This window comes from Phasianus colchicus, chromosome 22, assembly GCF_987193195.1.
Source record: "Phasianus colchicus chromosome 22, bPhaCol1.hap1.1, whole genome shotgun sequence".
NCBI classification, from domain to species: domain Eukaryota; kingdom Metazoa; phylum Chordata; class Aves; order Galliformes; family Phasianidae; genus Phasianus; species Phasianus colchicus.
In genome coordinates this window covers 1945511-1956691 of record NC_143457.1, presented here as the reverse complement: position 1 = coordinate 1956691, position 11181 = coordinate 1945511, and the positions used below count along the sequence as shown (strand labels likewise).

At 49.0% G+C, this 11181-nt stretch overlaps 1 protein-coding gene across 2 annotated transcripts; it reads left to right on the top strand.

Annotated features, from left to right (window-relative positions):
* Window positions 1-15: 15 nt before the first annotated feature.
* On the top strand, window positions 16-10107 carry MTHFR (methylenetetrahydrofolate reductase). Of its 2 annotated transcripts, none has more exons than XM_031613642.2 (12): window positions 16-148; window positions 2817-3068; window positions 4132-4370; window positions 4488-4598; window positions 4762-4955; window positions 5399-5649; window positions 6252-6386; window positions 6682-6862; window positions 7246-7428; window positions 8827-8928; window positions 9144-9263; window positions 9758-10107. In XM_031613642.2, exons 2-12 carry the CDS (start codon window positions 2827-2829, stop codon window positions 9953-9955), a joined length of 1956 nt encoding a protein of 651 aa, XP_031469502.1. In that variant the 5' UTR covers window positions 16-148; window positions 2817-2826; the 3' UTR covers window positions 9956-10107. The 2 variants fall into 2 exon arrangements, with proteins under 2 accessions (XP_031469502.1, XP_031469503.1); XM_031613643.2 differs by lacking the exon at window positions 16-148 and adding an exon at window positions 3175-3231 and having other exon boundaries at window positions 2949-3068.
* The last annotated feature ends 1074 nt before the right edge of the window (window positions 10108-11181 follow it).

Here is an 11181-nt window from a genome sequence, read left to right as displayed (position 1 = left end):
GGATTAGAGGGGGGAGTGAAGGCGCGGCGCCATGTTGGATAAGGGAATAGCGGGACACCACGTGATGGATTGGGGGGGGGAACAGCGGGGCTTAAAGGGACGCGGGATGGGGCCGCCCGCGATGCGCAGCGTGCGACGCCGCGGGGAGGTGAGCGGGGCCCTGCCGGGGGGGAGAAAGAGCAAAGCTTCCCATCCCACCCTTACAACGGGTTCAGCCGAGGTGACAGCACACGGTCGCTTGCAGCCAGGCGTCCTCGCAGAGCGCCGGGTTCCCTATAGGGCGGATCCTTATAGGGTCGATTCCTATAGGGCCTTCTGTGCAGGTGCTCCGTGCCGTTTGTAGCCGTGGGGGCTGCGGGTCCGGCCCCGAAGCAGGCGGGTGAGCCGTGTGAGAGCTGCGGGAGGAGCTGCGTTCCCTGCCAGCTTATGGGGACGCCGAGCGCTTCTATTGATGCGCCGCACCGAGGCCTTCCTACCGCATGAGTGCTTTGAGGCGGCCGGCGAGAAAACCTCGCCCTATGAGACACCCATAGGCCAACCTGCGCGCTGGATGCTCAAGCCGGAGGGAAAGAGAAATCCCGAGGTTTATCATTCCCCGGCAATGAGCTGGTGGGAGGCTGCCCCCATAGCCTGCCCTGCTTTGGGATAACCCCCGTCCTACCTGCTGCTGTGTTTGTGGGGAGGCTGTTGGTAGGCTGAAGGTTTGAGGTTGGCAGCAGCAGCAGCCTTGTGCACCTTTCTCTTATCTCCTGCCAGCTGGAGTGGTCCCCAGGTGGTAAAAGCAGACTTTCTCCCAAAGGGTTTGGCTTGATGGCCAACTGAGTGTAAACAGGAGAGGAGTTCAAAGTCTGGGTGACCTGAGCTTGGAGTTTCTGGTGAGGACAGCGAGTGTGCTGGCTTGTGCAACAGCTTCCTTCAGAATAGACTCCTTGTTATGTAATGACAAGGTGCTGCTCTCAGTGACAGCTTGAAGCTTTGACAAAGCTAATAACCCAAATCCCGTTTTCACAGCACTTTTCTCTAGCTGTCTGTAGCTGCTCCCTGACTTCTGAGGTGTTGGAGATAAAGCATCAAACAGTTGTCGCCCAGGGAGCTCAGGGGAGTTGGGCATCCTGTACCCAACCTGCACAGCTGCTTGGTGTTCTGGAAAGCCAACAAGCATACCTGAGCCTTCTGCAGGGCTGGGAAAGATGGGATGGTCTCTGACCTCAGTTCCAAAGAGCCACAGTTGGTGAGGAAATGAACATAACAGCCTATCTGGTGAAGGAAATAGCTGAGTGTGTGCAGTGGATGGCACAAACATCTACAGAGTGGTGTGTCTTGCAGAGAGAGAAATGCACAGGGTGATGTCCATAAGGACAAAAGAAAGGATGGCAGGCAGGGTGCCCTGTTTCAGGAAGGATTCTTCCATTTTTTTTTTCTTGTTTACCTTCCCCAGTAGCAGTTGTCTTTATCTCTACGTTGTAAAGAAATGCTGCCTTTTGGGAATAAACAGATGGGAATTCATGAAGGTGGATGCAGTCCAAGGGGCAGCTGCTGTAGAAGAAAATCTGCTGGTGTGTGTAGCCTGAGACTGCAGGATCAGAAAGGTCTTCAGCTGGTGCAAGGGGGCATCGTGGCCTGCGAAACTGCAGACAGAGCAAAAGTCATGTTAACCTGACAAACTTGAGAGCTGGGTTTGATCCTGCAGGCACAGAAGAGTTGCATCGAGGTGGCACAAAGCCATTTGCTGCGTTATTTTCAGCACTGCGTAAACGCACTCGTTTTACTGTGTTTTCACAAGGTTGTCTGCCATAGCTTACAGTGAGGGCTGGCCAAAGGGACCACTTGGTGATGATTAATGGTGGTTGTAGCACAGGACCCCTTTTCCTCATCACATGCATGTCCTGTACAAACTGTGCCACTTCTGAGCACCCTCAGTAAGCTTGCAGACAACACCAAGTTGGGAGGGAGTGTTGATCTGCCTGAGGGGAGAAAGGCAATACAGAGAGACCTGGATAGACTGGATGGATGGGCCAAGGTTAACTGTATGAGTTTCAATAGGGCCAAGTGTCGGGTCCTGCGTTTTGGTCACAAAACAACCCCAGGCAACCCTACAGGCTTGGGGAGGAGTGGCTGGAAAGCTGCCTGATGGAAAGGGACCTTGGTGTGCTGATGGACAGTCGGCTGAATATGAGCCAGCAGTGTGCCCAGGTGGCCAAGAAGGCCAGTGGCATCCTGGCTTGGATCAGGAATGGTGAGCAGGACCAGGGAAGTGATCCTGCCCTGTACTCAGCACTGGTGAGGCCTCACCTCGAGTGCTGTGTTCAGTTTGGGGCACCTCAGTACAGAAAGGATGTGGAGGTGCTGGAGCAGGTCCAAAGAAGGGCGATAAGGCTGGGGAAAGGCTTGGGGAATGTGTGCTATGAGGAGAGACTGAAGGAACTGGGGATATTCAGTCTGGGGAAAAGGAGGCTGGGGGGAGACTTTATTGCTTTCTTCAAATACCTGAAAGGTGCTTACAGTGAGAGCGGGGTTGGTCTCTTCTCACTGGTGACAGGATGAGGGGAAATGGCTTTAAGCTGCACCAGGGTAAGCTTAGGTTGGCTATTAGGAAATACTTCTTTACAGAAAGGGCTGTTAAGCACTGGAATTGGCTCCCCAGTTCGGTGGTTGAGTCACCATCCCTGAATGTGTTTAAAATCCATTTGGATGTGGTGCTCAGGGCAGAGGGTTGTTAATTAGGAGGGTAGTATGGTTAGGTCATGGTTGGACTCAATGATCTTTAAGGTCTTATCCAACCTGAGCGATTCTATGATTCTGTTCCCCTTCTCTAGAGCGCTCACCATGGTCAATGAGAACCAGCATACCTGCAGTGCAAGCTCCAGCTCCAAGTCTGATGGTGGCAGCAGCAGTGGGAGTGAGAGCTCCAAGGACAGCTCACGCTGCTCCACTCCTGTCCTCGATGCCGAGCGTCACGAGCGGCTGCGGGAGAAGATGCGGCGGCGGCAGGACTCTGGGGACAGGTGGTTCTCCCTGGAGTTCTTCCCTCCACGCACAGCCAACGCTGCTGTCAATCTCATCTCCAGGTGAGGGCCGCAGGGTAAGAGAGGGGATAGATGAAGCCTCGTTGGTGGAGGGTTGGGAAAAAGTTAATGAGGCAGGCTCTGCCCCGTGCTCTGTCTCCCCTTCCAGGTGACGAAGCAGGTAATGGGGCTGTGCTTTCCTGCTGAGGAGGGTAATGGACACCAGGTAACTTATCTTCCTTGGAGGCCCTCAAGTGTTCAGTGTCATGGTGGGGTTGCTGAGATTGCAAGGCTGCTGCCATGCTCTAGGTCTGAAGCGAAGTGCTGGGGACAATAGAGTAATAGCTATTTAAAACAGAAAATATTTCGTGGTCATTGTGCTCAGATCTCTGGGACTGACTCCCACAGGTTTTCAGAATCATTCAGCCACTATAGTTTGTACCTCTGTTTACCAAGGACCTCTGAGACTGGTTTCCCCATGTACATGCTGTGTGGAAGGTGATAGATCTGAGCAGAACTAAAGGTTATCCTGGAGCCTGAGCCACCATGTACTCACCTGGAGGAGAAGAGGGATTCTCATAAGGCTTTCTGTAATTGCTGTATGCCAGTACCATGTTTGGTACAGAAGGGCCTGCTCCAGCCCAGAGCAGGAGAGAAGAAAAGTTAGAGGAGACTTTATCTCTTCTGTGAGGCACACTTGGAAACACCACAGAGATCTGGCCTACCTTTCCATGTTTGTGTCCTATACAGTTAAAGCTGGGAAAGGAGGTTCTGGCATAGTCTTCCATCTCAAAGTGAATGGGATGTGCACTGTGGTCTGCCAGAAGGTGCATCAGTCTAACGCAACACACTGAGAGGAAGTTTATTCTACAGAGAGACTTAAATTGCTTCCTTCCTTCAAGAGATTCTATGCTCTTCCTCATTCAGCCTCAAGTGATTATTATTATTCATTTCACATTTTCTACTTGCTGAACTCTCAGTTCCACGCTTTTCTTGATGACTCGTGCTGCTGTCACCCAGGTTTTCCCTGCTTGTTGATGGCATTCCAGCAGGGAGCAAGATATCCTGGCGTAGACAGGAGGTGAGCTGGCTACCTGGTAGGCTAACACAGCTCTAAAATCCACAGGTTTGACCGCATGGCAGCAGGTGGTCCTCTCTTCATTGATGTGACATGGCATCCTGCAGGGGACCCGGGATCTGACAAGGAAACCTCCTCCATGATTATTGCCAACACTGCAGTCAACTACTGTGGCCTGGAGACCATCCTTCACATGACGTGCTGCAATCAGACCAAGGATGACATCACAGGGCACCTGCAGAAGGCCAAGCGGCTGGGGCTGAAGAACATCATGGCATTGCGTGGAGGTGAATCCTTTTGTCCTACAGCACTTAGTAGGGCTGAAGTAGTGTTGCTGTTGCATTCAGCTTCACGGCAAAATGAAGAAGTAACAGTTGGAGGAACTGGATTTATTCTCTTTCCAGATCCTGTTGGTGAGGAATGGGAGGAAGAAGTACATGGATTCAATCATGCTGTTGACCTGGTTAAGCACATTCGCAATGAATTTGATGATTACTTTGACATCTGTGTGGCAGGTATGCATCTTCTGATGCACAGTGTGGGGTAGGGTCTGAGATGGGGGGAAATCAGTCCAGCAGTACCTTTCTGGTCCTGGGTTGTAAATGACACAGTGAGATTGGCTACTTCCTAATTTCTGATGTGTTGTCTTGGCTTTTCTTTTCTTCATCCCCTCCAAAGGCTACCCCAAGGGTCATCCTGAAGCAGAGAGCTATGAGGCAGACCTGAAGCACCTGAAAGAGAAAGTTCTTGCTGGGGCAGACTTCATCATTACACAGCTTTTCTTCCGACCAGAAACCTTTCTCAAGTTCATGAAGGACTGTCAAGCCATTGGCATTACCTGCCCCATTATTCCTGGCATCTTCCCCATACAGGTGAAATCAAGTTATGCTGGCTTGGGGAGAGAACATGGAAACATGTTAGGTGTTTTGGGGTCAGGGCCTGAGAGAGGTCTGTGAATACCCTCCAACAATTTCTGGGAAGCAAGAGTGCTAAACGTGTGACAGATCTGTAGGTGGTTTGCTAAATGAAACTCTGTAAAGGTTTTCTGTACCCATATGGCACAGAGGGATATAAAGGGCAGTTGCCTACCTGTTCTGAGTGGTTAAACAGCACTGTCAGCATGCTGAGCTCAGGTAAATGTGACGAAATTACCTGAACTGACACAGGCTGCATTACTGTCCTAGGGATGGGGCCTGGCTATATGGAACCCATGAGCCCCCAATTCTGTCTCCTGCTGCAAAGTTGAGATCAAATAGCTGTTACTGAACACGAGAAAAGGACCTGGAAAGACTGAAATCCTGTTATCTTCACTCAGGGTTACCACTCTCTACGCCAGCTGGTGAAGCTCTCCAAACTGGAAGTGCCCCAAGAAATCAAAGATGTGATTGAACCAATCAAGGATAACGATGCAGCTATCCGGAACTATGGGGTGGAGCTGGCAGTGTCCATGTGCCGGGAGCTGCTGGACAGTGGCCTGGTGCATGGGCTCCATTTTTACACCCTCAATCGGGAAGTGGCTACTACTGAAGTCCTTAAGCGCCTTGGCATTTGGAATGAGGACCCTAGGTGAGCTGAATATGCTGGTTTGTTCTAGTTTTTGCACATCCCATCTACTGAATGCATAAGGAATGGATGGGTTGGTTCTTCTCTTCTGTTTTTTAAGTACCTTCCTGCATTTAGACATTCATCCTTCCTGCAGGTCTCTGATTAAAAGCTGGGAGAAAGGGTAGAGGAGAGAAGAACTGAAGTTCTGTGGAACTTTAAAACCTAAACTCTTAGAGATGCCACGTGGAATAAACATTTTAAGTCTCTCAATACATTCCCAATACAGGGAATGGAATCTGAGTCCACATCCTTCAAAAATAGGCAAGTGGAAGCACAGGCAGAGGGATAACTCTTCCTTCACACAGTGCTCTTCCCTTACTCCATCCAATCTCAGATGTCAGTCCTGCACTTAATAGACACCTACCAAGCATCTGTGAAGGAAAACCTTTTGCATAAAGGAGGAAGAGGTTTATTTGATTTTTGTCCTACAAGTAGATTTCTTCTCAGTTTTTGCAACTTGTTCTCTCCAGAGGCCAACTCTATAGGAGGAAGGCTTCCAGCCTCTTGTGGAAAGACAGCAATGAGAAGAGAGAAATGTGTTGACTTCTGCTTTCTCTGTGCAGGCGACCTCTGCCTTGGGCAGTCAGTGCTCACCCCAAGAGAAGAGTTGAAGATGTTCGGCCAATCTTTTGGGCCTCTAGGCCAAAAAGCTACATCTATCGAACTCAAGAATGGGATGATTTCCCCAACGGTCGATGGTAAGCTGTTAGCCTGCAATGGCAAGGTGTGATACAATGACCTGCTGCACAGTTGATCTCTGCAGTTAGATCTCTGTGTGTGCCTTGGGCCTGGCAGAAATGATGGTTTATTGTTGAAGAGGTCCCCAGTTGTGTGGATTTGAATGAAGTGAAGAGAATGGCACCAAGATATTGAAGCTCCTGGTCTTTAGGAGGACTGTGATGGATACTTTTCCTGGCTGGCTGTTTTCTTGCATCATCAAACTGGTACATCTTCATCAGTGCTTTGTTAATCCTGTGTCTGTTCTGCTTACAGGGGTAACTCCTCTTCTCCAGCCTTTGGGGAGCTGAAGGACTATTACCTCTTCTACCTGAAGAGCAAGTCTCCCCGTGAGGAGCTCCTGAAGATGTGGGGAGAAGAACTGACCGGTGAGGAAAGCGTCTTTGAGGTTTTCACATGTTACATCACCGGAGAGCCCAACAAGAATGGACACAGGGTGAGAGGTGGCCCTGGAAGGGCTGGTCAGTGTGGCACAGACAACAGTACCTAATTTCTCTTGTTCTTGTCACATTGTTCTAAATGAGAACAATGGCAGTTTCCTACCTAAAGCTGCTGAGATGGTGGCTGAAGGATTCCAAGGAGAGTCCAAGAGCCAGAGCTAGGGCTCAGCATAAAAAGGAAGCTGCTGTAGCATCATGCTGAGCTCGTTCCTGGAGTTGAGCCTACCTGCTCAACCCCTGAACAAAACCTGAGAATTCTGCCCTGTGAGAGATATGTTCAAGATCACTAGGGCATTCCTGAGTTCCTTCAGCATCAGTTGGTAACCAAAGGATTGTTGTACACACCCACATTGTAAGCCATCCTCTCTCCTCATGGTAGGTTACGTGTATGCCCTGGAATGATGACCCTCTTGCTACTGAAACCAGCCTTCTGAAGGAGCAGCTGGAGAAGGTCAACAGACGAGGAATCCTGACTATTAACTCCCAGCCAAACATCAATGGCAAACCATCCACAGACCCCATTTTTGGCTGGGGACCTAGTGGAGGTTATGTCTTCCAAAAGGTATTGCACTCTTTTGCTGGGTAGCAGTTGTGACTAGCACAGTCTCTGTGAGGTAGGAAGGTCTTAGGCTTCCAACCAGATACTACCTCTGCCAGCTCCTTATTCTAATGCTTTCTTGCTGGGATAAGACAAAGCTCCTCTGGTGACTTAAGAGACTGATCATGTCAACTCTGTAGCTTACCTAGCTGTTTTCTCCCACTTCAAAACAATTTCTTGTTTTTACTCATAGCAAGCAATTGATGCTAACCACTTGCAAGAGCAGAGCTATCAAGTTTCAGATTAAAAATAACAAAACCAACAATAAAACATGCCTGCCTACTGCAGCTGATCCCATTCCCAATGCAGGAAGCACCCAGGTTTCTCATAATAGCAATCAATGAAGCAGTATCTCTACCATCCAGCTTTTCATGCTAATAACTGGGTATTTAAAAATTCTCCCATCCATCTTTCTCTAAGGCAGAGTTCTTCACCAGTTGCCTCCACTGCAGCACTTCTGCTGTGGTTACTTCTGGTCTGCAAGCAGTCTTATCTCTCATGCCTGCCTCCTACTGTCATGCATTTTCAGGCCCTACATCCTTACCATTAATGGCTGTGATAGGAATCTCCTGTGTCAAGGTAAATGCCAGGCAAGTGGCTTGTGCTAGGAAACAAAGCAGCTGTGATCAAAAGGGATCCGAATTGCTAAAGCCCTGAAATGAGCAGATGGCAAATGCTGTTATGTTTTCAAAGAAAAAAAAACAAATTCCCTGAGGTGAGGGGAAATCCATCATCACACAATAGCCAGGAAATGGGGGGAGGGGAAGCAGTTGTTGGAGCAGCCAAGCACAGAGCAGCAGTAGATGGAGGAAGTGCAGAATTAGATTGTGTGAGCTCACTGGGAGGACTGAGGACAAAAGATGAGACTGGACAAAAGGCAGGGTGTTTCAGAGCCCAGCTGAGACCTCTGACTTCATCTCCTGCTAGACTGGGCTGCCTTGGCAGCTTACTGCTGGTCGTGGGGTACCACATAGAAGTCAAACTCGGGCTCCTTCCAGGAACTCTGGCCAGTACTGGCTGCTTTCCAGGCCCAGCAATTGTGGTTACAGTGGCTGGAGCATATTATGGCCTGTCTGCTTACATGGGTACAGGTCAAATAGCTTACAGCTTTCCTAAACTGGCTGTTCTCAGGCTGTTACCTCTGCTCTCCACGAGTTCTTTTTCTCAGCTCTCTTGCCAGTTTGCTTTGCCCTTTGCTCCAGTCCCCTTTGTAATACATATTTCTGGGGATGGATGTAGAAGTCTTAGGCTGCCTGGTTGCTAAAAAGCACAGCTTACAACTGTTCTTTTGGTTGCCTGTGTGTACGTGTCAGCCCTGCCATGAGTTAGGGCTCTTATTCTTTCTCTTTTCCCACCTGGCAGGCATACCTAGAGTTCTTCACCTCCAACGAGATCGTCACGGCGCTGCTGAAGGTGCTGAAGAAGTACGAGTTGCGGGTGAACTACCACATTGTCAACGTCAAGGTAGGCTGACATTCACAGGATGCTTTCACCACCTTGGGAGAGAGGCAAAGGTCAGAGATTCAAACATCCCCAGGAACAAAGTGGGACATGAAGGAAAAGTGAAACAAGTCAGCTGTGACCTGCAGCTGCTGTCTGATCTCTTAACAAGGATGGGAAAATTACTCTGACTCTGTATCTCCTCCAGCAGCTTCAGAAAGGTTTTCTTTTCTTTGTAGGGCCAGAATATCACCAACGCCCCTGACCTGCAACCCAATGCTGTTACGTGGGGCATCTTTCCAGGCAGGGAGATAATCCAGCCCACCGTGGTAGATCCTGTAAGCTTTCTTTCCTGGAAGGTGAGTCCTTCCTGCTGCTGGACACAGTTGTGATACCCTGGAAATTCAGTGTCTGGTTTGTTTTGAATCTGTAACACCACTTGCAATTGATTACTGTTGTAGTATTAGCTTGCTGCAATCTGCTCCCTCAGTGTTTTTACAGCTTCTCTCCAGTGAGAGCTTTTCAGAGACACTAAGTAAACACCCGGGAGGCTGGGGGGCCATCATCTCCATATGAGTCCCCAGAGTTCTGAGCAATAGCTTTCCCTCCCACTACCCGCACAGGGGCAGTATTGAGCCATTTTACTATAAGCATGTCTCATTTCAGCTCTGAGCTGTTGTTTGTGCAACCTTGCACTGCCTGGAAAGCAGGAGCTTCCTTGCTCAGCTCTTGCAGCATTTACTGTGAAGAAACGAGCCACAGGCATGCCAGGCATATGTGATGCTGATTGTCCCAACTGAGGTAGTACAAAATGTGCATTAAAACCCTACAAACATCTCTCTCTCCTTGGCAGGATGAGGCCTTTGCTCTGTGGATTGAGCAGTGGGCCAAGCTCTACGAAGAGGAGTCACCCTCTCGCATGATCATCCAATACATCCATGACAATTATTATTTGGTCAACCTGGTGGACAATGACTTCCCACTTGAGAACTGCCTCTGGCAGGTTGTGGACGATACTTTTGAGCTGTTGAACTCTCCACCTCAGCAGTGAAAAACTCGTCTTCTACTCCCTTAGTTCTTCCTGCAAGGAGAGAAAAAGCAGCTCCTTTCAGGATGCTGGACCAGAGGCTCCTAAGCCCAGTGAGCGTTGCTGCTCTGATCAGTCCCCATTACAAGCTCTTCTATCCCCAACAAAAATGTTCCTTATCCCTTTCCACTGAGCAGTAGCCAGAAGAACCACCTGTACTTCTGAGCTGAGGTTCTCTGCTGAGCTTGAACGCCGGCTCTGCAGGATGGAGGGGTGCTTACCATGGTTACATTGATCACAGCTTGTAGGAGAAACCTTGCACACCAATGTGGTACATCTCAGTGGAAGTCTGGCAACTTTCTTCTGCAAGGTATGCTGCTTTTGGGGGCAGAAACACTCCTGTCAGCAACATCTATGCAAGGAAGTTGATGTAGCAGCTACCAACCATAAAAAGCTCAAGCTGCTTTTACATTGCACTCCAAAGATGTATTGCATCATAGGTAATATCAGACTCTTTTTGTGCTCACTCCAGAAGAAGGTTTAATTTTTCCTAACTTTTCCTCTTAGCTGTACTTCCTAATTTTTAGGCTTTTTTTAATGGGAATATGAATTCCACTTCTGGATGTGATCAAACAGGAATCACTCTACGTAGAGGTATAATAAACTACATGTATATGACTGGCTCTTGTACTAGACTAGATTATTGTAAGCAGCACAAAGAATAATGTTTCCAAACTAATCAAGTTGGCCCAAGGGAAAGGTTTAAGAAAACAACTGATTGTGAGGCAGTGCTGCCTCCATTTCTAACACATGCCCCAAAGGAAATATGGACAAAGGAATAATAACCACCTCTGGCCCCTGCCTCATTTTTGCGTGGCCATAAGAGTGGTAGTCCTTCTCTAGTATCTATAGGAAAAAAATAACCTAATCTTTCTTGACCTAATGACTCTAGCAGCCTTAGGCCTTGCACTAGAGAAAGAAGGGGCTGCCGAGGCTGCATTGTCCTTAATCCTGCAAAGCTACTCCAGGCTAGGAAAAACAAGACCTTGGGGCAGCTCCCAGTGGGATTTCAAGATCCCTGCTAAGCTGCAAGCATCTCTTTCAAACAAGCAAGGAAGAAAAGCCTTTTCCAGATTCTTCAAACCCTCTCATTACAGCTGTCTGAGACTGGGCTCATATATCCAGGGTAATTACAGGGCATCAATCACAGGAGCAAGTAATGGGAAGGTTGGGGGTCAGACACGCCTGTC

Coding starts and splice junctions, on each gene's coding strand:
- MTHFR (XM_031613642.2), top strand. CDS start 2,827: ATGGTCAATGAGAACCAGCATACCTGCAGTGCAAGCTCCAGCTCCAAG. Junction 3,069..4,131: donor GCTGTCAATCTCATCTCCAG/GTGAGGGCCGCA, acceptor TAAAATCCACAG/GTTTGACCGCATGGCAGCAG. Junction 6,863..7,245: donor CCAACAAGAATGGACACAGG/GTGAGAGGTGGC, acceptor TCCTCATGGTAG/GTTACGTGTATGCCCTGGAA.